Source organism: Pithys albifrons, chromosome 29 (assembly GCF_047495875.1).
Source record: "Pithys albifrons albifrons isolate INPA30051 chromosome 29, PitAlb_v1, whole genome shotgun sequence".
Taxonomy (NCBI): Eukaryota; Metazoa; Chordata; class Aves; order Passeriformes; family Thamnophilidae; genus Pithys; species Pithys albifrons.
In genome coordinates this window covers 593,959-619,491 of record NC_092486.1, presented here as the reverse complement: position 1 = coordinate 619,491, position 25,533 = coordinate 593,959, and the positions used below count along the sequence as shown (strand labels likewise).

The following is a 25,533-nucleotide window of genomic DNA, read 5'->3' as shown; positions in this document are numbered from 1 at the left end:
CAGCTGTGCACCCAGAACCAGCTGTGCACCCAGAACCAGCTGCACCCAGTCCAGCTGTGCACCCAGAACCAGCTGTGCACCCAGTCCAGCTGTGCACCCAGAACCAGCTGTGCACCCAGAACCAGCTGTGCACCCAGTCCAGCTGTGCACTCAGAACCAGCTGTGCACCCAGAACCAGCTGTGCACCCAGTCCAGCTGTGCACCCAGTCCAGCTGTGCACCCAGTCCAGCTGTGCACCCAGAACGAGCTGTGAGGGACCAGCACCAAAATCCAGCTGTGCACCCCAGTCCAGCTGTGCACCCCAGTCCAGCTGTGAGGGACCCACACCCCGAACCAGCTGTGCATCCCAGTCCAGCTGTGCCTGCGCCAGGAGAGACCTGCACCCCAAATTAGCTGTGGGCCCCAAACTTGTGCCCTGATCCTGCTGTGCCCCGAACCAGGAGGGACCTGCCCCCCCAAACATCTGTGCCCCCAAACCAGGAGGGAGCTGCAGGATGGACAACGCCCTGCCCATGGAAAAGGAGCTGGAGCACCAGTGGCTCTTCAACACCTCCCTCAACGAGTCCCTGTCCAACCAGTTCGTGCAGCCCCCGTGGCAGGTGGCCCTGTGGGCCGTGGCCTATGCCCTGGTGGTGGTGGTGGCCGTGGTGGGCAACGTGGTGGTGATGTGGATCATCGTGGCCCACAAGCGCATGCGGACGGTCACCAACTACTTCCTGGTGAACTTGGCCTTTGCTGAGGCCTCCATGGCCGCCTTCAACACGGTGGTGAACTTCACCTACGCCATCCACAACGAGTGGTACTATGGGCTCTTCTACTGCCGCTTCCACAACTTCTTCCCCATCGCCGCCGTCTTCGCCAGCATCTACTCCATGACGGCCATTGCCCTGGACAGGTGGGTGCTGAGGTCCCCGGGCCCAGGGTGGGGCTGTGCTCTGCTCTCCGTGCTCTCCTGGCACAGCACAGCGCTGCAATTATCATTGTTTGGTAAAAGAGCACTAAGAATAATTAGTTAAATAATTAGTAAAAATCCTCCTCTCCCCGCCCGGGTTGGGGGTGTCTTTGGGGACCCTTTGTCAGCTCTGCAGAAGGAGCTTTGTGACCCCCTTAGGTGTTGGTGGCAGGGCTTGGGTGGGCATTTGTAGCGTCCTGTGCCCTCCCAGCTCCTCTGCAGGGCCGTCTGTGCCCCCTCCTGGTCCCCTCGGCGAGGAGCAAACTCGGTGTTTGGTACAAAATGGCACAGCAGGAAATCCATGCCCGGCGGGGGAGCCTCGTGGCGCTGCAGCTTCGCGGCTGTCGGGGCGGGTCGGGCACCATCCAGGGGGAATTCAGGCTCAGGAATCGCCTCCTGACTTGGGGAGGGCTCAGGAATCGCCTCCTGACTTGGGGAAGGGGCTGTTTTGCAGACAAACCCCCTTGGTGTCCGTAGGGGGATCAGGGTGCCAGGCGGGTGCCAGGCAGTGCCAGGGGTTTCTCCGCCGGGATTTGCGGCATCCCGGTTGGTTTTCCCCGCCCGAGGGTCCGGATGTGCGGGCAGAGCCCGCGTTGTGCCGCCACCACAAGTTCCGCGGGGTGCGGTGGCACCGGGGACACTCCTCTGCCACCTGGAGGGGCACGGGAATGGGGCACAGGAATGGCACCTGGAATGGGACAGCCCTGCCCCATCCCCACTCGCCTCCCTCTCCCTCTCCAAGAATTCTTTATTCGATGGCATTTGGCGGCAGCGCTGGCGACAAATCGACTCTCCCGAGCGGCTCCTCAATTCCCTCTCGAGCATCCGCGCTCCAGCTCGGGGCGATGCTGCCCATTCCCGGAGCTCCGGGCCCCCTTCCCGGGAATAAAAGGCGTTTGGGCTGTGGATGCTGCACATTCCCGGAGCTCCGGGCCCCCTTCTCGGGAATAAAAGGCGTTTGGGCTGTGGATGCTGCACATTCCCGGAGCTCCGGGCCCCCTTCCCGGGAATAAAAGGCGTTTGGGCTGCGGATGCTGCACATTCCCGGAGCTCCGGGCCCCCTTCCCGGGAATAAAAGGCGTTTGGGCTGCGGATCCAGGCGGGGGGAGGGTTTGGAGCCGACGCCTCGGGGCGGCACGAACCGGCCCCGATATTTGTTCCCTCCGAGGTCGCTGGTGCTGCCACAGCTCCCGGGAAGCTCCAGAGCTCTGGGTGTTCCTCCTGGAATTCCTGGCTCTGGGAAGCTTCCCTTCCCGGGAAGAAGGGTGGGGAAGATGCTCTGCCGTCCTTCCAAACGGGCTTTGTTTGGCTCTGGAGTGGTTACAAAAGCCTCTCCCTAAAATAAACTGGACGTGGCCAAGCTCTGCTGCAGGAGGTGGGAGGGGAATCAGAGCCTAATCAATAAAAAAGGGAATAATCCCAGCAGGGCTCGGTCCCATGTTGGCTCTGCTTGAGGAGCAGCTGAGGATGTTTGGGATCAGCTGGAAAAGCCTCTTTCAGGCTCAGATAAATGATGGTTTATTTTAGTGGTTTAATTTTTAGCCTTTTATCCACAGCCCGGACTAACCAGGGAGGCAAATCTGCCACGGGGAAGGGGAAGTAAAACAGGGAGCAAAGGCAGCTCTGGGAGCCTGGGGCTGGTTTTGGGGTTTGGGAATTGGCATTCCCCCCTTTCTTCTGGCATTGCAAAGCCTGAACAGAGGTTTGGTGTCCCCGTGGCTGGGATGCAAACCCAGACCCCAACAAGGAGGACCCAAAGGAAGTTGTGCCCAGAGCAACCTGCTGCTTCTCCTGGTCCCAGATTTCCAGAGAGGTGGGAAAGTGGGAAGGAAAAGGCAGCAAACCCAACCTCTGCTCCTGCAAAACACCTCCAAGCCCTGGAACACTCCTGTTTTTCCTGTGTCTGAGACCTGACAACAGTTGCTCAAACACATGAAAAGCAGGAACTTGTTCCAGGAAGATAAAAGGGCAGAATTGCTGCTGGCAAGCAGCAAAAAGCTGGGAACAAGCAAGGGAAGAACCTGCCCTGGGAGCCAGGTGGGCTCAGGGATGTGTCTGCAATCCAAGTGTGGCCCTGATTTCCATCAGAAATTGGGGAAGCAGAATGGAATGTGCTGTGATTCCCAAAGAGTTTCTGGCAGAGAGACTGATGTGGAGTGTGAGGGCTCAGAGAGGCATCAGCTGCAGATTGTTCCCCTAAATCATCCTCCTTTCTGCTCCCTGCAGCAATTTCCAGAGTGGCTTTGCCAAAGGAGGCGAAACTGCCTTGGAAAAACTCGGCACAGCCTCGATGGAGCTGCTGAGAGCAAAGGGAGAAGGGTTTGATTCACAGAATTCCAGAGTCCAGGAATGGGTTGGGATGGAGGGACCTTGAAGCCCATCCAGTGCCAGCCCTGCCCTGGGCAGGGACACCTCCCACTGTCCCAGGGGGCTCCAGCCTGGCCTTGGACACTCCCAGGGCTGGAGCAGCCACAGCTTCTCTGGGAATTCCAGCCCAGCCCTCCCCACCCTCACAGAGAGGAATTCCTTCCCAATATCCCATCTATCCCTGCCCTCTGGCAGTGGGAAGCCATTCCCTGTGTCCTGTCCCTCCATCCCTTGTCCCCAGTCCCTCTCCAGTCCTTGGAGCCCCTTTAGGCCCTGCCAGGGGCTCTCAGGTCTCTCTGGGAATCCCAGCCCAGCCCTCCCCACCCTCCCAGCCAACAATCCCTTCCCAATATCCCACCTCACCCCACTCCCTGCCAGTTGAAATCCATCCCAGTGCCAGTTGAACCCCAAGTCTTTCAGCTGCCTCTGGGCTGGAGCTGAGGAGGGGCTGAGACCCCCAGAGCTGCTGGTGGGACGGAGCTGGAGCTTCCAGGGATGGGCAGGAGCCCTGGAATGGGCTGGGATGGAGGGACCTTGAAGGTCACCCAGTGCCACCCCTGCCCTGGGCAGGGACACCTCCCACTGTCCCAGGGACACCTCCCACTGTCCCAGGGGGCTCCAGCCTGGCCTTGGGCACTCCCAGGGCTGGGGCAGCCACAGCTTCTCTGAGCAACAAATTCTCCAGTGGATTTTTTTGCAGGACCCTCCGTGGGTTTGTGCCAGAAAAAAAAGGCTTTCCTTGAAGCCAAAGCATCTCCCCCTTCCCCAGGACCTGTTTGTGCCTGGGCACAAAAACACAAACAAGGAGTTGCTGTGAACTGCAACAATTGCAGGAAATGCAGGAGTCAAGGCTGGCAGCAAAAAGGCTGCTCAGGAAAAGCCCTGAAGCTGCTTCTCTGCATCCTGCAGAGTGGGGCACAAACAGCTCCCTGGGGCACTCCAGAACCTGCCACATCTTTGTTTTCGGGTGCAGAGCACATGGAACATCCCTGTGCCACTTCCAGCTCTCCCTGGGAATGAGTTCACTTAGGAAAAAAGGCAGACAGTCCATTTTCCCCAATATTCCAGGAAAGAGCAGCCCAGCAGTGCCCATGGGGAGTTCAGGCTCATTTCCAGCCACACTCAGGATAAAACCCCAACTCTGAGCCACAAAATCCACAAAATCAGGTCTCCCTCCTCCCTCCTCGGGGTCTGGAGGCACCTCTGACCATCAGCACTCCAAGCTGGGGGGAGATTCCATGGGGATGGACAGCCAGGAATGCAGGAGCAGGGAAAAATATCATTTCTTAGCTCAGAACTCGAGGAGAGCAAAGCCAGAACCACCCAGAGGGAGCAAATCCCACTGGGAAGGGAGACTGGGGGGGGGAACCAGGACTGGGATATGGAAACAAAGCAATTCCCCTTTTCCTGCAAAGCATCTCCTGCCTGAAAGCAGCTGGAAAAATGGGAAAGAGTGGGAATAAGCTCCTGCAGCTCCTCAAAGAACCTGCTCATTAAAAGAGCTCCAACCTCCAGAGTTGCCAGAGCAGGAGGCAGGGCTGGGAATTCCCACTGGGATCTCAGTTCTCCAGTATATTTACACTGTGGTTTTAATATATATACAGATTTATTCCCTGTTTAATCTCCCAGTGGGTTATTGTTGTGTTGCTGTGCTGGATCCATCACTGCTGCAGGAGCTGCACAGGAACACCCAACCTGCAAAGCTCCAGCCCAGAATTCCCAAGGGGAATTCCCAGGGCTGGGATCATCCCCCCACCCCAGGCCCCTTTTGCAGCAGGAAAAGCAGCCTGGAAAGTCACTGAGTGCTTGGAATTTAAATCCCAGGCTGGACAAACCAGGAATTTTCCAGCTCAGTCACCCCAGTCCCTGAGAGGTGATTGGTGCAGAAAGAACCCTCTGGAGTTAATTGCAGCAGTTAATTAGTCATTTACGCCCTAATTTAGCACCAGCTTGGGGGGTTAAGCTTGACTTAAAGGACTGTGGGGCTGGCAGAGCTTTGATCCCTGGAATTCTGCCCTGCTGGGGGGCAGTTTGGGGGACTTGGGAGCAAAGGGGAGTGAGAGGAGGGAGGGTTTGGAGCAGCAAAAACCATTCCCTAAAAAATCAGAGCCCATGAAGGCCACAAAGAGTGCAGGGAGGTGCTGGATCCCCAAAAGCAGGGACTTCCCAGCTGGAGTTGGGAAGCAGGGAATGGGGATGGGAATGTCTTAGGAAGGAGTCACCCCTCAGGGCTGGTTTGTGCCCCTGATCCCGTGGGAATTCACTGGAATTATTAATCCCCCCAAAATCCACCAGACATGAGTTCAGCCAAAAATAAATTGCATTTCCCCCTCCCTTCCCTATGGAAAGAAGAGGAGGCTTGGAATTCCTTTGGGGGTAAATATGGAACTGAAGGGAATTGGCCACACTTCGGTGGCTCAGAGCTGCAGGAAACTTTGGGTTTAGCCACAGGGAATCCTGGAATGGTTTGGGATGGGAATGATCTCAAACCCACCCAATGCCAGCCCTGCCATGGGCAGGGACAGCTCCCACTATCCCAGATTGCTCCAGCCTGGCCTTGGGCACTGCCAGGGATGGGTGAGGTGGGCACTGGCACGAGGCACCACAGCCCCTGGGGAGCTATTTCATTGCTTTGATACCTTTCTTATTTATTCCTTAATTTACCCTAAATCCCTCCAAGGCCCCGTGGGAACCTCCTCCGAGGCCCTGAGAGCTCCAGGTCTCACCAGCTCCAGGTTTCCAGGGGTTTGGGTCTTGCCATTCCAGCCAGGACCACCTGGTTGTTGGGGTCACTCAGGTGGCTCTGAGATCAACATTTGCAGAGTCTTCCAGTGGGGCTGAGTTGGGCTTTGGGTCCCACATCCCATCCCATCCCATCCCATCCCACTCCATCCCACTCCATCCCATCCCATCCCACTCCATCCCACTCCATCCCACTCCATCCCACCCCATCCCATCCCATCCCATCCCATCCCATCCCATCCCATCCCCATCCCACCCCCATCCCATCCCATCCCATCCCACCCCCATCCCACCCCCATCCCATCCCATCCCATCCCATCCCACCCCATCCCATCCCATCCCATCCCATCCCATCCCATCCCATCCCATCCCATCCCATCCCATCCCATCCCATCCCATCCCATCCCATCCCATCCCACTCCATCCCACTCCATCCCACTCCATCCCATCCCATCCCATCCCATCCCATCCCATCCCATCCCATCCCATCCCACTCCATCCCACTCCATCCCACTCCATCCCACCCCATCCCATCCCATCCCATCCCACCCCATCCCATCCCATCCCATCCCACCCCACCCCATCCCATCCCATCCCACTCCATCCCATCCCACCCCACCCCATCCCATCCCATCCCATCCCACTCCGTCCCACTCCGTCCCACCCCACCCCATCCCATCCCATCCCATCCCATCCCACCCCACCGCACCCCATCCCACCCCACCCCACCCCACGCAGGAGGGAGCTCTGCCCCCCTGCCCCCTCTGGCACCCCTGGATGTTGCAGCTTCCCGGGGTTTGGTCCCATTTCACCTGCATTTGGCTTTTAAAAGCGAGTGTGCCCCATCCCACCCCACCCCATTTGAAGGACTAACCACAGAGCCATCCAAGGGCTGAGTTACCCCCATGGGAGATGCCAGTGATGGACCTGCAGCTGGAAGGAGTGCTGGGAATCACCTGGGATGGCACAGCCTGGCAGTGCCTGGCACTGGGAGGAACCAGGAAGAAGCAGCTGCTTGTGATGCCTTTGGCCCCAGTGCCAGGGCCGGGCTCAGCTGCACCCTCAGGGTTTGGGGGCACCACAGGGCCAGGCTGTGCCACACTGACCTGGTTTGGGCATCGTGGCACAATCCTTGTGGGAAGAGGGGTGGATTTTTCTGGGGGGCATCAGGAACTGCATTGCCAGCTGGGAGAGGGAGGGGATTGTCGTGCCCTGCTCTGAGCTGGGGCAGCCCCACCTGCAGTGCTGGGGCAGGTTGGGGGGACACAATGAAGGGAGAGATTGAGCCATTGTGGAGTGTGCAAAGGAGGCCACGAGGGTGGGGAGGGGTCTGGAGGGGCCCCCTGAGGAGCAGCTGAGGGCACTTGGGGTGTTCAGCTGGAGAAGGTCAATAGGTCAGACCTCCCTGGGGTCTGCAGCTCCTCCTGAGGGGCAGCTCCATCTCTGTGAGCAGGGACAGGCCCCTGGAATGGCAGGAGCTGTGCCAGGGCAGGGTTAGGTGGCATCTCAGGAAATGGTCCTTCCCCCAGAGGGTGGTGGGCACTGCCCAGGGCTTGGGCACAGCCCCGAGGCTGCCAGAGCTCCAGGAGGGTTTGGATGATGCTCTGGGACACAGGGTGGCATTTTGGGGTGTCTGTGCAGGGCTGAGGGTTGGACTCTGATCCTTGGGGGTCCCTCCCAGCTCAGGACACTCCATGACTCTGCCCCAGAATCTGCTGGAGGGACTGACCCACGTCAGTGTGGGGCATCTGCCCTGCCCTGGCCACAGCCCCCCAGGACTGGCCCCTTCCCAAACCCTCTGCCCAGGCTGGGAACTCCTCCCCTACGCCAGCCCAGCACAAACCTCCTGGTCCCTCCTGCCCTGAGTGCCGTGTCCTTATTAATGAGCAGATAAGGAAGCTCTGGGACGAAGGAGCTCCATAAATTTGGGCTATTACATTAATCTCATCTCCATCAGGGTGAAAACGACTGTGCAGTGGGAGCTCTCCAGGCACACTCCAGAGCTCAGCTGGCACTGACAGATGGGCACAAGGCCTCCAATGCAGTGTCTAATTAATCATTGAGGCCTCCCAGCGATTCTGGAGCAGCATCAGCCCCAACTGCTCCGAGGTCGCCATGGCAACGCCCCCAAACCCCAGGAAGGGCTGGAATGCCGGGAAGCGGCAACCGGAGTGGCGTCTGGCACTGGCACTGGGGTCTGGTGCCAACACCAGGGACCAGGGTGGGTGTGGGATGTTAAAGAGGAGAAAGGAAAGGCAGCTGGGTGGGAATTGGGGCATCCTGGAAGAGGAGGCTCAGAGGTGACCTCAGCACTGTCTGGAACTGCCTGAAGGGAAGTTCTGGCCAGGTGGGGGTTGGTCTCTTCTCCCAGGCACTCAGCAATAGGACAAGGGGGCACGATGGGCTCAAGCTCTGCCAGGGGAAATTGAAGTTGGAGAGCAGAAGGAAATTCTTTGCAGAGAGAGTGCTCAGGGATTGGAATGGGCTGCCCAGAGAGGGGGTGGATTCCCCATCCCTGGAGGGTTTGAACCTGAGCTTGGCCGTGGCACTGAGTGCCATGATCTGGTAAAGGGACTGGAGTTGGACCAAGGGTTGGACTCGATGATCTCGGAGGGCTTTTCCATCCAATCCATTCTGTGATTCTGTGATAACTGGGAATGGCAATGCCCCCCAAAACACCAGGAAAGGCTGGAATGCCAGGAAGTGGCAGTGCCAATGGCAGGGAGCAGTGTCTGGCACTGGCACTGTGCTTGGTTCTGTGGTTTGATGCCAGGGTGGGTTTAGGATGTTGAAGAGAAGCAAGAAAAGGCAGCTGGGTGGGAACTGGGGCATCCTGGGAGGAACTGGGAATGCTGGTTGGCACCTGAATGTGGTGCTGCCACCTGAGAGCAGAGCAGGAGCACCAGGGTTGGTTTGAAGGAACAAATTCCTCTGAATTTAGTTGGAACTGGAGGGTCTGTTGGAACTGGTTAATCTCTTGGAACTGGATGTTCTGTTGGAACCAGTTGGTCTGTTCGAACTGGAGGATCTGTTGGAACCAGTTGATCTGTTGGAACTGGTTTATCTGTTGGAACTGGTTTATCTGTTGGAACTGGAGGATTTGTTGAAACTGGAGGATTTGTTGAAACTGGAGGATCTGTTGGAACTGGAGGATCTGTTGGAACTGGAGGATCTGCTGGAACTGGATGACCCTTCAAGTCCCTTCCAGCCCAAACCACTCTATGATTCTACCAACCCCTCCCAGCCCAAACTCTCCTGCACCAACCAACCCCATTCCCAGGGTTATCCTGTGAACTTCCTGCACAGGGAACAAAACATTCCCTAAGGCAGGAAATCTGCCCCCAAATCCTCAAGAAGACCCAATTCCCTGGGACAACTTGGGCCTTGAAGGTTCCAGGTGGTTTGTCACCTGTCACAGGTGTTCACCTGCTCCTCCTCCTCATCTCCACGGACAACCATCCCCAGTAACACCCAGTTTAGAGGGATGGAAAACCACCCTCTGGGATGGGAAAGGGAAAAACCAAGAGGGTGTTTGGGCACTGGAACAGGTTTTGGTCCTGGCCACAGTTTGGACAGTTCAGGGACATCAGGGTGGGGGTTTGGGGCTGTCCTGTGTAGGATGGGTTGGACTCAATGATCCTTGTGGGTCCCCCCAGCCCAGAACATTCCATGATTCCCTGAAATATCTCCAGTGGGATCCAGCACCTTGGGAAGGGAAGGGGGGGCAGACCAGGGCCAGAGAGGAGGAACAGGAGGTTCAAAACTCATGATCCACATTTTTGAGAGCCTCTTCCCAATGGAACCTCCAGGGCAAGGAGGGCAGTGACTTCCAGAGCTCCAAACCCACCCAGCCGGTCAGAGCCTGGAGGTGATGCCACCACTGTGGGTTTGACCTGATCCACAGGAAAATTATCCCTCAAAATCCCTTTGGGGCTGGAAACTGGATGGGAGAAGCCAAGGCAAAGGGTGCTGCTGCTGCCCCAATTCCCATCTCCCCTTGCTGGACTGGGATCAGCTTCCCACAAGGATTCACCACCCTCTTCCTCATCCCTCCAATCCCTGGGGTTGGCTCAGCCCCCACTGGTGGCTTTGGAGGGGTTTTATCCCAGGATTCAGAGCAGGACCCCCAAGCAGGTCCCACCTGAGTCCAACTCAGCAAGGAAACAACCAAACCCAAGGAATTCCTACCCAAACTGGGTGTTTTCCATGGAAATCCCTGCTTGGAGAAACACCTGGAGATGAGACCTCCAGGAGGCAAAGCCAAGGCTTGGGTGCCACCAGCCAGGGAAGCTCCAGCACCTCTGCCCTGACTCATGATCCCTGTGGGTCCTTCCCAGCTCAGAATATCCCGTGAAGTTCTTTGTGCCCCTCAGAGCCCTGCCTGGGCTTCAACCCCCCCAGCCCCTGGAGACACAGCAGCTCCATCCTCATTTCCATGTCAATGCCAACGTGTTGGTATTAATAGAAGATGAATGGACGGGGAGGAGGTTTTTCTGCTGGAAGGAAATCAGGATTGACGTGTTTGCTTCGCTGCCAAGGAGTGATGGATGGAGCTTTGGCTGCAGCAGCTCCTGCTGCCTCACCTGGGAGAGGGGGAGGCAGAGCTGGGTGGGATTCTGGGGGGTTATCCCAAAATCTGGCACTGCCACGTGGAAGGGAGAGGGGCAGAAATGCAGAGTTCTCACCTCACTCCTGTATTAATATAAAGTTATTGGCTGGAAATCAGAACAATCAAAGCTTTTTCTGGGGGTGTTCAGCCTGGAGAAGAGGAGGCTCAGAGGTGACCTCAGCACTGTCTGGAACTGCCTGAAGGGAAGTTGTGGCCAGGTGGGGGTTGGTCTCTTCTCCCAGGCACTCAGCAATAGGACAAGGGGGCACGATGGGCTCAAGCTCTGCCAGGGGAAACTGAAGTTGGAGAGCAGAAAGAAATTCTTTGCAGAGAGAGTGCTCAGGGATTGGAATGGGCTGCCCAGAGAGGGGGTGGATTCCCCATCCCTGGAGGGTTTGAACCTGAGCTTGGCCGTGGCACTGAGTGCCATGATCTGGTAAAGGGACTGGAGTTGGACCAAGGGTTGGACTTGATGATCTCAGAGGGCTTTTCCAACCCAATCCATTCTATGATTCTGTGGATGTGGCACTGAGTGAGAATCCACCATGTCTTGATCCAACCCCACTGGGAGAATCCACCATGTCTTGATCCAACCCCACTGTGATCACCAGCCCAGGGCACTCCGTGCCCTGGGCTGGTGATCACAGTAGGGTTGGATCAAGGGTTGGACTTGATGATCTTGGAGGCCTTTTCCATCCAATCCATTCTGTGATTCTGGGATTTATGAACCCAGCACTGCCTGTCAGAACAGACACATCAGAACATCAGAGCACAGGGACACAGCACAGGCTGGGAAGGGGGTTGACCCTCCTATGAGGGTCACACTTCAGCCAGGGAGAACTTATTAACTCTCAGAGTCCCAGAACATCAAAGCTTTACCCAACCCAGATCAGCCTGTCTGGGCCTCACCTGAGGGGACAACCCAGGACAGCAACTGCCTGGAAAGGGCTTTGATATTCAGTTTATGAACCAGAGTTAATAGCAGGAAAAATCACTTTCCCTGTATCAGCCCCTGAAATAAATTCTGTTAACACAAGTTTGACAGTGTAGGGGTTGCTCAGTCCGTGATGACTTTCAGCTGCAGGATTGGATTTAATTGATGACAAAAAAAAAAAAACAACAAAAGAAACTGGCCCCAAACACACTTTACAGGCAACTCCAGAAGTCTTTACCCCCCACAACAAACTTACTAACCAGAAACACAACAGCCCAACAGAGGCTTAACTAAGAGAGGATCACTAACCAGAAACAGCAGCCCAGCCCCACATTAAACACACTGGGGAGCCCAGAGCCAAAGCTGCAGGGGGAGCAGAGCCACTCCCCACCCACACACCTGGGCAGTAACAGCTAATTGCAATTAGTGAGGTGTTGCAGCCCTGTTTCAGGTGGGTCTGGAGGACCACATCACAGGTTTCGTTTTCACCTTAAAAGGACATGTTTCCAGCCTCAACCAATTGGAGTCAGACCACCGCACCTGGGGCGGGGTCACTTGAGGTCATATATACCTGTGTTTTCAAATAAACTTGGGATTTGCTTTACATCACATTGGTGTGTGCAGTCCCCTCTAGGCGTGGTCAGCGACAGTGAGGCACAGGAAAACAGAGTAAGAATTGGTTGCTCACCCCTACAGTGTCCTGTGGGGTGGGGGGACACAGGACAGCTCGTGGGTTGCCCTCCTGGAGGTGGTGGAAGTTTTTCTCCCTGTGTTTTTTTCATATCCAATCTCTTTTTATACCCTTTTCCTTTAGGTGGGCTGAGTGATTACAGTCAGAAATAGTTGGGGGGGTGATGGGCAGGTGCCTGAGGGTCTCACAGGGTGTGGCCAAGAAGGGCCAGGTCATTCCCATAACACTCCACCCTTTGGTAACCACATCAGTGTGGGCCCCTCAGGTTGGGAAGGACATTGAGGGGCTGCAGCAATTCCAGAGAAGAGCAACGAGGCTGGAGAAGGGCCTGGAGCCCCAGCCCTGTGGGGAGAGGCTGAGGGAGCTGGGGGGGTTCAGCCTGGACAAGAGGAGGCTCAGGGGGCACCTCAGCACTGTCTGGAACTCCCTGACAGGAGGTTGGACCCAGGGGGGGTTGGGCTCTTCTCCCACACAACCAGCAATGGCACAAGAGGGCACGGCCTTAAGCTGTGCCAGGGCAGGTTTGGGTTGGATAATGGGAGGGAATTCTTTGCAGAGAGGGTGGTCAGGCCTTGGAATGGGCTGCCCAGAGAGGGGGTGGATTCTCCATCCCTGGAGGTGTTTAAGGTGAGACTGGATGTGGCACTGAGTGAGAATCCACCATGTATTAATCCAACCCCACTGTGAGAATCCACCATGTCTTGATCCAACCCCACTGGGAGAATCCACCACGTCTTGATCCAACCCTACTGGGAGAATCCACCATGTCTTAATCCAACCCTACTGGGAGAATCCACCATGTCTTGATCCAACCCCACTGGGAGAATCCACCATGTCTTAATCCAACCCCACTGGGAGAATCCACCATGTCTTGATCCAACCCTACTGGGAGAATCCACCACGTCTTGATCCAACCCTACTGGGAGAATCCACCATGTATTAATCCAACCCTACTGGGAGAATCCACCATGTCTTGATCCAACCCCACTGGGAGAATCCACCATGTCTTGATCCAACCTCACTGGGAGAATCCACCATGTCTTGATCCAACCCTACTGGGAGAATCCGCCGTGTCTTGATCCAGCCTCACTGGGAGAATCCACCATGTCTTGATCCAACCCCACTGTGATCACCAGCCCAGGGCACTCCGTGCCCTGGGCTGGTGATCACAGTGGGGTTGGATCAAGGGTTGGGCTGGATGATCTCAGAGGTCTCCTCCAGCCCAATCAATTCTATGATTCTGTGATTCCAATATGATTTTAGCACCTTGGGAAGCCACTGGGATGTGTTTTTCCTCTGGCAATGGCTCTGGGATGTCCTTCCAGGGGCTGAGGTGTTTCCCCCAACTCCCAGCAGGGCTGTCACCCCTCAGGCACCGCGGGAGAGGCGTTGGCTCCAAACTCAGCAGAACTTCAGGAAAGCCAAGAGGAGTTTTGGGGCTGGAGGCAACAAAAGATTGGCCCAAAAGCTCCTCAAACGCCCCAAATTCCAAGATAGGAATGAAATGGGCAGAAATGGGCTGGATGTGGAGATGGGAGAAGCAAAACAAGGTGGTTTTCTCCCTGAATTGAGGCTTTTCCACCCCAAAATAAGCAGGTGGAGACTCCTCTGAGTTGTGGTGGCCACAAAACACCTTCACTGGTCCCTCCCTCTCCCTGCCTTGATTTGACCTTAAATGTTCCTGTCAAGGAGAGGGGAAAAAAGGGGGAAAAATGGTTATTGTAAAGTTCCATTTCCATCATCTCCAGGATTTTTATGGGCTGTAATTCCAGCCCCTCCAAGCAGCCCAGACCCTTTCCATGATCCCTCCCAGTCTGGAGAACTGTTATGATTCCCATTTTTCATCCTGATGGATTAAACCCAGAGCAGCCCTAAGGGAATGTGGCAGAGACCTCTTGGCACTGATGGATTGGGAATTGCTGCTGGAAAACAGGATTTAGGGGAATTTTCCCCCCAGACAGCACCAGTTTGGTCCCTCCTGACCCCCTGAACTTGCCCAGGGAGGTCAGATGAGCTTCTCCACCTCCTCCCCACCACAGGGCAGAGTTGGAGACCCTCCAGTGGTGGTTGGGAAGGTCTCCAGGTGATGCTTTTGGGTTGAGTTCATCCCCCCAGGAATGATTTGGGTGTTCCATGGACCACCAGGGCTCCTCCAGCTGCAGAGGGTGAGGAAAGGGCTCCAAAAACTCAGGGCAGAGCTCTTGGAGCTTCCCTGGCTGGTGGCACCCAAGCCTTGGCTTTGCCTCCTGGAGGGTCTCCTCTCCAGGTGTTTCTCCAAGCAGGGATTTCCATGGAAAACACCCAGTTTGGGTGGGAATTCCTTGGGTTTGGTTGTTTCCTTGCTGAGCTGGACTCAGGTGGGACCTGCTTGGGGGTCCTGCTCTGAATCCTGGGATAAAACCCCTCCAAAGCCACCAGTGGGGGCTGAGCCAACCCCAGGGATTGGAGGGATGAGGAAGAGGGTGGTGAATCCTTGTGGGAAGCTGATCCCAGTCCAGCAAGGGGAGATGGGAATTGGGGCAGCAGCAGCACCCTTTGCCTTGGCTTCTCCCATCCAGTTTCCAGCCTGAAAGGGATTTTTGAGGGATAATTATCCTGTGGATCAGGTGGATTTTCACTGGGATTGGGGCAGGAAATTTGGAGGCTGAGGAAGAGCTGAGGCAGCACCAATTTGTGTAATTTAATTATAATATTTTATATCAATCCCAAGGTCTTTGCCACCCAAAAATGCAACCCAGGGAATATTTAGGGAAAAATTGAAAGGTAGATCCGTTCATTCTGAGGAAGGAGGAGGAGGAAGGAGGAGGAGGAAGGAGGAGGAGGAGGAAGGAGGAGGAGGAAGAAGGAGGAGGAAGGAGGAGGAGGAAGGGGGAGGAGGAAGGGGGAGGAGGAAGGGGGAGGAGGAAGGAGGAGGAGGAAGGAGGAGGAGGGAGGAGGGGGATGAAGAAGGAGAAGGAAGGGGGAGAAGGAAGGGGGAGGAGGAAGGAGGAGGAGGAAGGAGGAGGAGGAAGGAGGAGGAGGAGGAAGGAGGAGGAGGAAGAAGGAGGAGGAAGAAGGAGGAGGAAGGAGGAGAAGGAAGGGGGAGGAGGAAGGAGGAGGAGGAAGGAGGAGGAGGAAGGAGGAGGAGGAAGGAGGAGGAGGAAGAAGGAGGAGGAAGAAGGAGAAGGAAGGGGGAGGAGGAAGGAGGAGGAGGAAGGAGGAGGAGGAAGAAGGAGGAGGGAGGAGGGGGAGGAAGAAGGAGGAGGAGGGAGGAGGAGCAGAGGCTGCAGAGACACCTGAGGGCTGATGCAACATTCCTGCTCTTCCCAAAGCTTGGCACGGAGCAGGAGAGGGATAAAAATCTGCCACGTTCTCACTTCACCCTCCCAGAGTTCCTGGCTCTGGAAAAACGGGATTTGAAGAGGGATAAATTCCATGTGCCAGTTTCCATGGGAGGTGTCGTTGTCCTGGGGGGCTGATGGGACATCCCACCCCCCTGCTCCAGAGCTCTTGGTGTTCCTCCTGGAATTCCTGGCTCTGGGAATTGTGTGCAGAGAGGGAAGGAGCGGGGTGGGCCCTGCCAGGCAGGGGGTCCTGGCTGGATTTGGTGCTCGGTGAAGCTGTTTGGCTCCTAAAAGCCAATTATCGCCTCCAACAGGATTCCAGTCTCCAGGATAAAGCCCTGGGAATGCTCCACACTGGGATTATCCAGGGCTGGTTGGGCTTTGTGGCACGAGGAGCTGCCAGGGGGCACTCGGGGTGTCAGAGCACGACCCCAGAGCAGCCCCCAAAGCTGCTTTCCCAGGTGCTTTCCCAGGTGCTTTTCCAGGTGCTTTTCCAAGTGATTTTTCAAGTGCTTTTCCAGGTGCTTTTCCAAGTGATTTTTCAAGTGCTTTTCCAGGTGTTTTTCCAGGTTCTCCCAGTGATTTCCCAGGTGTTTTCCCAGATGGTTTCCCAGGTGGTTTTCCAAGTGGTTTTCCAGGTAAATTCCCAGGTGCTTTTCCAGGTAATTTCCCAGGTGCTTTTCCAGGTTTCCCAGGTGGTTTTCCAGGTTTTTCAGGTGCTTCTCCAGGTTTTCCTGGTGGTTTCCCAGGTTTTCCAGGTGTTTTTCCATGTTTTCCTGGTGTTTTCCCAAGTGGATTTCCAGGTTCTCCCAGGGGTTTCCCAGGTGGTTTCCCAAGTGGTTTTCCAGGTGCTTTTCCAGGTTTTCCAGGTAATTTCCCAGGTGCTTTTTCAGGTTTTCCACGTAATTTCCCAGGTGGTTTTCCAGGTTTTTCAGGTGTTTTTCCATGTTTTCCTGGTGTTTTCCCAAGTGGATTTCCAGGTTTTCCCAGTGGTTTTCCAGGTGTTTTTCCAGGTTTTCCAGGTGATTTTTCAAGTGGTTTTCCAGGTGCTTTTCCAGGTTTTCTCAGTGTTTTCCCAGGTGGTTTCCCAGGTGGTTTTCCAGGTGGTTTCCCAGGTTTTCCAGGTGCTTTTCCAGGTTTTCCAGATGATTTTTCAAGTGGTTTTCCAGTTTCTTTTCCAGTTTTTCTCAGTGTTTTCCCAGGTGGTTTCCCAGGTTTTCCAGGTGGTTTCCCAGGTTTTCCAGGTGCTTTTCCAGTTTTTCTCAGTGTTTTCCCAGGTGGTTTCCCAGGTGGTTTCCCAGGTTTTCCAGGTGCTTTTCCAGGTTTTCTCAGTGTTTTCCGAGGTGGTTTTCTCAGTGTTTTCCCAGGTGGTTTCCCAGGTGGTTTCCCAGGTTTTCCCAGGTGGTTTCCCAGGTGGTTTCCCAGGTGTTTTCCCAGGTGGTTTCCCAGGTGGTTTCCCAGGTTTTCCCGGTGCTTTCCCGGTTTCCCCACTGATTCCCGCTCCCGCAGGTACATGGCCATCATCCACCCGCTGCGCCCGCGACTCTCGGCCTCGGCCACCAAGGTGGTCATCGGGCTCATCTGGCTCCTGGCATTCCTGCTGGCATTCCCACAGGGATACTACTCCGTGACTGCGGCACTGCCAGGGAGACTCGTGTGCCTCGTGGAGTGGCCCGAGCCGGGAATGGACCTGTACGGGAAAACGTGAGTGGGAGCAGGGAATGGGGAGGGAGGGAAAAGGAAGGGAAGGCAACAAGGAGGGAGGAAAAAAGGAGAGGGAAGGTTTGGGAAGGGAAGGGTGGAGGAGGTTTGGGAAGGGAAGGTTTGGGAAGGGAAGGTTTGGGAAGGGAAGGTTTGGGAAGGGAAGGTTTGGGAAGGGAAGGGAAGGTTTGGGAAGGGAAGGTTTGGGAAGGGAAGGTTTGGGAAGGGAAGGGAAGGTTTGGGAAGGGAAGGTTTGGGAAGGGAAGGTTTGGGAAGGTTTGGGAAGGGAAGGTTTGGGAAGGGAAGGGAAGGTTTGGGAAGGGAAGGTTTGGGAAGGGAAGGGAAGGTTTGGGAAGGGAAGGTTTGGGAAGGGAAGGTTTGGGAAGGTTTGGGAAGCGAAGGTTTGGGAAGGGAAGGGAAGGTTTGGGAAGGGAAGGTTTGGGAAGGGAAGGTTTGGGAAGGTTTGGGAAGGGAAGGTTTGGGAAGGGAAGGTTTGGGAAGGGAAGGTTTGGGAAGGGAAGGTTTGGGAAGGGAAGGTTTGGGAAGGGAAGGTTTGGGAAGGTTTGGGAAGGGAAGGTTTGGGAAGGGAAGGGAAGGTTTGGGAAGGGAAGGCAAGGGAAGGGAAGGCAAGGGAAGGGAAGGCAAGGGAAAAGGGGGAGAAGGGAAAAGGGGGAGAAGGGAAAAGGTGGAGAAGGAAAAAGGGGGAGAAGGGAAAAGGGGGGAAAGGTGGGAATGGTTCAGAATTCCTTGGGAAAGGGAAATCCACAGCCGTGTGATAGAAAAATCTCCATCTGTGTCATCTTGGGGCACATTAAGCTTCGTTCAGGTGTGTTTAGTGCCCAGTTCAGGTGTGTTTAATGCCCAGTTCAAGTGTGTTTAACGCCAGTTCAGGTGTGTTTAATGCCCAGTTCAAGTGTGTTTAGTGCCCAGTTCAGGTGTGTTTACTGCCCAGTTCAGGTGTGTTTAATGCCCAGTTCAGGTGTGTTTAATGCCCAGTTCAGGTGTCTTTACTGCCCAGTTCAGGTGTGTTTAATGCCCAGTTCAAGTGTGTTTACTGCCCAGTTCAGGTGTGTTTAATGCCCAGTTCAGGTGTGTTTAGTGCCCAGTTCAGGTGTGTTTACTGCCCAGTTCAGGTGTGTTTACTGCCCAGTTCAGGTGTGTTTAGTGCCCAGTTCAGGTGTGTTTAACGCCAGTTCAGGTGTATTTAATGTCAGTTCAGGTGAGTTAATGCCCAGTTCAGGTGTGTTTAGTGCCCAGTTCAGGTGTGTTTAATGCCCAGTTCAGGTGTGTTTAGTGCCCAGTTCAGGTGTGTTTAATGCCAGTTCAGGTGTATTTAATGTCAGTTCAGGTGAGTTAATGCCCTGTTAAGTTCTGTTTAGTGCTCTCTCTTCATGGTCCAAACACTGTCCCACCTTCCCTGCCCCTTGGAATGTCCATCCCCCCCGAGAATCTCCCAAACATGGGCACAGCTCTGGCTCTGGATGCCCAAAGGCTTCCCGGGCTGGGAGTTATTCCTGCTGGGAATAAGTAGGATTTTCCCTGGAGGTTCCTGGCCAGGCAGTAACAGGAGCAACCCTGGTTTGGGATTTACCGACTCCAAACACTCCATAATTCACTGGACAACATCAACGAGCCATGAAAAGGGGCTGTGTGGCCTCAGCAGGAATCCTTCCTCCTCATTAAGGTGCTCCCTAATTAATCCTGCCCTTTCCAAAGGGTCCAGCAGCGCTCGAAAAACCCACAGGGAGTTAAACCCATGGGGAGTTCAATGCCGTGTGTGGAGGGAAAAGGAGGAGGAAGGGGCTGTGGGAAGGGGAATTAGGGCTGGGAATTCCCTCTGGAGCCGCCGCGGGGCTGACACTCGGGGGCAGAGCTGAGCCTGGCAAAGCTGAGTCTGGCAAAGCTGAGCTTGTGGCTGAGCAGAGGGTGGCACCTCGTTTATATTCTCGTTTGTGGCACAAGCACAGCCCAGCTGAGCTCCAGAGGGGCTTTCCAAGCTTTATTATTCCATGAGAAACCAGGCAGGGAACGGAACTGCTGAGCCCTCCCCAAAAACAATCTCAGGGGCCGATCATTCCATCGCGGGGCTGTTGCTTTTCCAGAGGGTTAATCCAGGGAGAAAATGCCCCCAGGCAGGAGCAGCCCCCTCTCCTCTGGGCTCCGGGAAAGCAGCTGCTCAACAGGAGCTTTGGAAAACCAAACCCCAGGAATTTGGGGCTTGGGAGGAACTCGCAGCTCCGGCAGCGTCGGAGTCGCTCGTGCAAAGCCCCGCGGGGCTCGGGCTGGGATTTTCCTGGCCCAGAATAACGGCGGGGCAGGTGCTGGGAGCGCTGGGAATCTCCTTTCTCTGCTCCGTGGCCTTGCCGAGGTTATTTCGGGAAGGCACCGGCGGCAGCTGCTTTGTCGGCGGCGCCGCGATGACAAATCCCGGCATTTCTGCCGCTCCCGGGGGGAAACAGGAGCTTGTCCCGCTCCAGGGAGGGGGCTCGGGATGGAGGGAGCCTGGGCGGGACAGCCCCGCAGGGCAGAGGCTGTCAGAGCAGGGACTGGGATTTTTCTCTGGGAAAATATCCCAGTGGGGGAGGAAAATCCCTCGGCCCCAGGAGCGTCTGCGGCAGAGCCGAGATGTCGATGCTGCATCGATCCCTCTCCCTCCTTTGTTCCCAAATGGATGGCTCATCTCTTCCAATCGCATCAGCTGCCACTTCTCCTCGTTCAGGGAAGGGAAGAGCCCCCGCAGCTCTGGTTTCTCTGGGAGAGAAGAACCCCCAGGGACCCCTTTATTTGGCCCCAGCCGCGGGTTGGGGGCAGAGGGAGGGGCAGCTCCATCCCCTGCCATCCCAAAGCCCCTCCAGGCTTCTCCATCCCCCACAACCTCCTGAATCCCTTCAAATGCAGCCCCAGCTTTCTCCGAGTGCTCTGACCCTGCCATTCTTGCGGGCAGAACATTCCAGAGGGTTCCACTCAGAGGCTGCTTTTCCGTGCCCAGGAAAAGCCCTTTGGCTTCCCTGACTATTCCCAGGAAATCGGCTCTGGAAATCGGGATCTGTCTTGCTTACGTTGTCTCCAGCCCCTGTGAGGCGTTTCTGCAGCACTTGGAGCTGTTGGCAGCTCGTTCCAGCTCCTGCCTTACATGGGAACCTCGTCAGGAGCCTCCGAGACGCCTCTTTAATTGGCAAAATGGAAAACAGCCCCACAAAATCCATCCCAAATGCGATTAGGGCCGGGGGGGAGGGGTCCAAATGAGATTGCAGGTACCAAACGAGCAGGAGATGGTGTGGCCAAGCCCATTCCCGTGGGAATTGCACCAGGCAGGAGCCTCATCCGTTCATTTGAACTTTGGGGAAGTTATTCCATCAAATAGAGGGAGGGAAAAAGCTGAGAGTGCCTGGGAGACCTCCCAGAGATGCAGCACCCAAAGAGATTTATCCCCAGAAATCCATGGGAAGACCCTCAAGCCTTGGGAATGAAACTCCCTCTCACCTGGCAGCATTTGGGATGTTTCTGGCTGAGCAGCCCTTTTTCTGTCCCACCAGAACTCACCTGCCCACAGGGCAGAGGTTTGTGCAGCCTCTGGGGGCAGGGAGGGACCTGCACAGTCCAAGGGGGGTTGGGGGGGTCCCACCCTGGCTGGGAAAACCAGCACTGGTTTATTCCTTTTAAACCCCCTTTATTTAACAGAAACCCTCACTGACCCTCCTGGACTCCCACTGATCCCTCTAAATTCCCACTGAACTCCCACTGACCCCCCTGAACTCCCACTGAATTCCCACTGACCCCCTGAATTCCCACTGACCCCCTGAACTCCCCTTGAACTCCCACTGACCCCCTGAATTCCCACTGACCCCCTGAATTCCCACTGAACTCCCACTGACCCCCTGAATTCCCACTGACCCTCCTGGATTCCCACTGATCCCTCTAAATTCCCACTGAACTCCCACTGACCCCCTGAACTCCCACTGACCCCCTGAATTCCCACTGAACTCCCACTGACCCCCTGAATTCCCACTGACCCCCCTGAACTCCCACTGACCCCTTGAATACTCACGGAATTCCCACTGACCCCCTGAATTCCCACTGAACTCCCCCTGAATTCCCACTGACCCCCCTGAATTCCCATTGACCTCCTGAACTCCCACTGAACCCTCTGAATTCCCACTGACCCCCTGAATTCCCAGTGAATTCCCACAGACCCCCAACCAAACAGCCCCAGCCTGTGCCGAGTTTAATCCCGAGCCTCTCGTTGGGGTTTGGAATTATTTATCCACGCTGTAAACACTCTCAAGGATCTGCCCTTTCCATGAGCCTGGAGAACTGGCCCAGCTACTGAATTCCCTGGAAAGCTTAAATAAACCTCCAGGCCAAGGGCCTGGCTCCTCTGGGGCACTGGGGGTTGTGCCACCTGTGCCAGGCTGAGCCAGGACTGGGGAGCTGGATCCCATCCTGAGGGATCCGCCCCCCAGCTCAACATTCCCGCCCTCCAGCTCAGCATTCCCGCCCCCCAGCTCAGCATTCCCACCCTCCAGCTCAGCATTCCCGCCCCCCAGCTCAGCATTCCCACCCTCCAGCTCAGCACTCCCACCCCCCAGCTCAGCATTCCCACCCCCCAGCTCAGCATTCCCGCCCCCCAGCTCAGCATTCCCGCCCCCCAGCTCAGCATTCCCGCCCTCCATATGCCCCAAACACACCTTTGCTGCAGCATTTCCAGCTGAAAGGTGGGAGAAGAAGCCACATCCATCTCTAGGATAATTTGGGGTGTAAAGGGAGGAGTGAGAGGGAAAAATTCACCTCGGCTGCAACAGCCTTCCCTTGGGAAGAGAACACATCCCATCCCACTCCACTCCACCCCATCCCATCCCACCCCATTCCACCTCATCCCATCCCACACCACCACATCCTATCCTATCCCACCCACCCCATCCCACCCCATCCCACCTCATCCCATCCCACACCACCACATCCTATCCTATCCCACCCCACCCCATCCCATCCTATCCTACCCCATCCCATCCCACCACATCCCACTCCACCCCATCCTACCCCACCCCACCCCATCCCATCCCATCCCATCCCATCCCACCCCACCACACCCCATCCCATCCCACCCCACCACACCCCATCCCACCACACCCCATCCCACCCCATCCTATCCCACTCCATCCCATCCCATCCCATCCCATCCTACCCCACCCCACCCCACCCCAGGGGGTGCCAAGGGTTGGCAGCAGAGGCTTGGAGAGGACTGGGGAGAAAGCAGGGAACCCTTCCCAGGCTGGAACAAAGCAGGGAACGCTTCCCAGGCTGGGATAAAGCAGGGAACCCTTCCCAGGCTGGGATAAAGCAGGAGCCTTTCCCAGCCCGAGCTGTGCAGGATCTGTGCCCAGTCCCCCATGCCAGTCCCCCAGCTGGGCAGGGGCAGGGCTGGGGCAGGGCTGGGGCGGGGCAGGGGCAGGACAGGGCCGGGAAGGGCAGGGGCAGAGCCGGGGCTGGGGCAGAGCCGGGGCTGGGCAGGGGCAGTTCAGGGGCAGGGGCAGTTCGGGGGCAGAGCCGGGGCAGGGGCAGTGCCGGGCAGGGCAGGGCTGGGCAGGGCAGAGCCGGGCAGGGGCAGAGCCGGGCAGGGCAGGGGCAGAGCCGAACAGGGGCAGTGCCGGGCAGGGCAGAGCAGGGGCAGAGCCGGGCAGGGCAGGGGCAGAGCTGGGCAGGGGCAGAGCCGGGCAGGGGCAGAGCCGGGCAGGGCAGTGCCGGACAGGGCAGGGGCAGTGCCGAGCAAGGCAGGGCAGGGGCAGAGCCGGGCAGGGCTGGGCAGGGGCAGAGCCGGGTAGGGGCAGTGCCGAGGTGCCCCCGCAGGTACCACTTCCTGATGACGGCACTGCTGTACCTGCTGCCGCTGCTGGTGATCGGCTGCGCTTACACCGCCGTGGGGCTCACGCTCTGGGCCAGCAACATCCCCGGAGACTCCTCCGAGCGGTACCACGAGCAGGTCTCGGCCAAGAGGAAGGTGAGAGCCCCCAGCAGGACAAACGGCCCGGCCCCAAATCCTTCCTCGGGGGTGGGAACAGGGTGAGATTCGGGGGAGACCCCCAGGGATCTTCCATCCAGCTCCTGTACCTGCACAGACACCCCAAAATCCCACCCTGTGCCCCAGAGCATCATCCAGACCCTCCTGGAGCTCTGGCAGCCTCGGGGCTGTGCCCAAACCCTGGGCAGTGCCCACCACCACCTTTCCCTGAGATCCCACTAACCCTGCCCTGGCACAGCTCCTGCCATTCCAGGGGCCTGTCCCTGCTCACAGAGATGGAGCTGCCCCTCAGGAGGAGCTGCAGACCCCAGGGAGGTCTGACCTATCTGACCTTCTCCAGCTGAACACCCCAAGTGCCCTCAGCTGCTCCTCAGGGGGCCCCTCCAGACCCTTCCCCACCCTTTGGACTCTCCCCAATGGCTTTAATGTCTCTTTTATCCTGTGGAGCCCCAAAGTCCCCCCACCCTCGAGGTGAGGCCACCCCAGCTGTGGATGGCCCAGAGTGTCCTCCAGAAGTGTGTCCTTGAGGTGCTCAGGCTGGGAGGGTGTCAGGGCAGGAAGGGCTGGGTGGGTGACCCATGGGTGGCTCTTCTGGCCCGTCCTGCTGCAGGTGGTGAAGATGATGATCATCGTGGTGTGCACCTTTGCCCTCTGCTGGCTGCCCTACCACGTCTACTTCACCCTGCAGTACTTCCACCCCGAGTGGTACCTGCAGAAGTTCATCCAGCAGGTCTACCTGGCCATCATGTGGCTGGCCATGAGCTCCACCATGTACAACCCCATCATCTACTGCTGCCTCAACGACAGGTGGGGACCCAGGGCATGGCTGGGGGCACAGGGACAGGAGCAGGGGGGCATTGGCACAGGGACAGGAGCAGGGGGGCATCCAGAGGGGTCTGGGGCACATGCAGAGGGGTGTGTTTGGTGGCACAGGGGGCACAGGAGCTGGGGCACATCCAGAGGGGTCTGGGGCACATCCAGAGGGGTGTGTTTGATGGCACAGGGGACACAGGAGCTGGGGCACATCCAGAGGGGTCTGGGGCACATCCAGAGGGGTGTGTTTGGTGGCACAGGGGTCACAGGAGCAGGGGACACTCAGAGGGGTCTGGGGCACATCCAAAGGGGTCTGTCTGGTGGCACAGGGGTCACAGGGACAGGAGCAGGGTGGGCATCAAGAGGAGGCTGTCTGGTGGCACAGGGACAGGAGCAGGGGACACCCAGAGGAGCCTGGGGCACATCCAAAGGGCACGGGACACAGAGGGAGGAGCAGTAGGGCAGCCAGAGGGGTCTGTCTGGTGGCACAGGGACAGGAGCAGGGCACACCCAGAGGGGTCTGTCTGGTGGCACAGGGACAGGAGCAGGGGACACCCAGAGGGGTCTGTCTGGTGGCACAGGGACAGGAGCAGGGGACACCCAGAGGGGTCTGTCAGGGGGCACAGGGACAGGAGCAGGGCACACCCAGAGGGGTCTGTCTGGTGGCACGGGGGTCACAGGGACAGTAGCAGGGCACACCCAGAGGGGTGCGATGGAGGAGGGCACAGACGGGCAGGTTTTTGCGGTGGCACTGCCCGTCCCCCCAGCCCCTCACCCCGATGCCCCCCGCAGGTTCCGGGTGGGCTTCAGGCACGCGTTCCGGTGGTGCCCCCTGGTGCGAGCGGGCGATTACGAGGGGCTGGAGCTGCGCTCGGCTCGGTTCCTGCAGACCCAGAGCAGCGTGTTCAGGGTGAGCAGAGTGGACACCACCGTGTCCTCGGCGGCGCCGGGGCCCGAGGAGGACCTGGAGGAGCCCCCCGAGGCCAAGCGACCCTCAGTGGATGTGACTTCCAACGGTTCCTCCCGCAGCGACTCCAAAACCGTGTCCGAAAGTTTCAGCTTCTACTCCAACACCCTCACCTGAGCCCCCCGGGCCCTGCCCAGGTGGCACTGCCCCTGCCCGCTCCGGGACACTCCAGGGCCGATCCCTGCCCGCTTCGGGACACTCCGGGGCCGATCCCTGCCCGGCCCCTGCCCAGGTGGCACTGCCCCTGCCCGCTCTGGGACACTCCAGGGCCGATCCCTGCCCGCTCCGGGACACTCCGGGGCCGATCCCTGCCCGGCCCCTGCCCGGCCCCTGCCCAGGTGGCACTGCCCCTGCCCGCTCCGGGACACTCCGGGGCCAATCCCTGCCCGCTCCGGGACACTCCAGGGCCAATCCC

The 25,533-nt window shown here is 57.3% G+C and overlaps 1 protein-coding gene across 1 annotated transcript; it reads left to right on the top strand.

Moving 5' to 3' along the window:
- Positions 1-284: 284 nt before the first annotated feature.
- Positions 285-25,533, top strand: TACR1 (tachykinin receptor 1). Its single transcript, XM_071579012.1, has 5 exons — positions 285-895; positions 17,128-17,322; positions 23,167-23,317; positions 23,949-24,145; positions 24,944-25,533. Exons 1-5 carry the CDS (start codon positions 495-497, stop codon positions 25,233-25,235), a joined length of 1,236 nt encoding a protein of 411 aa, XP_071435113.1. The 5' UTR covers positions 285-494; the 3' UTR covers positions 25,236-25,533.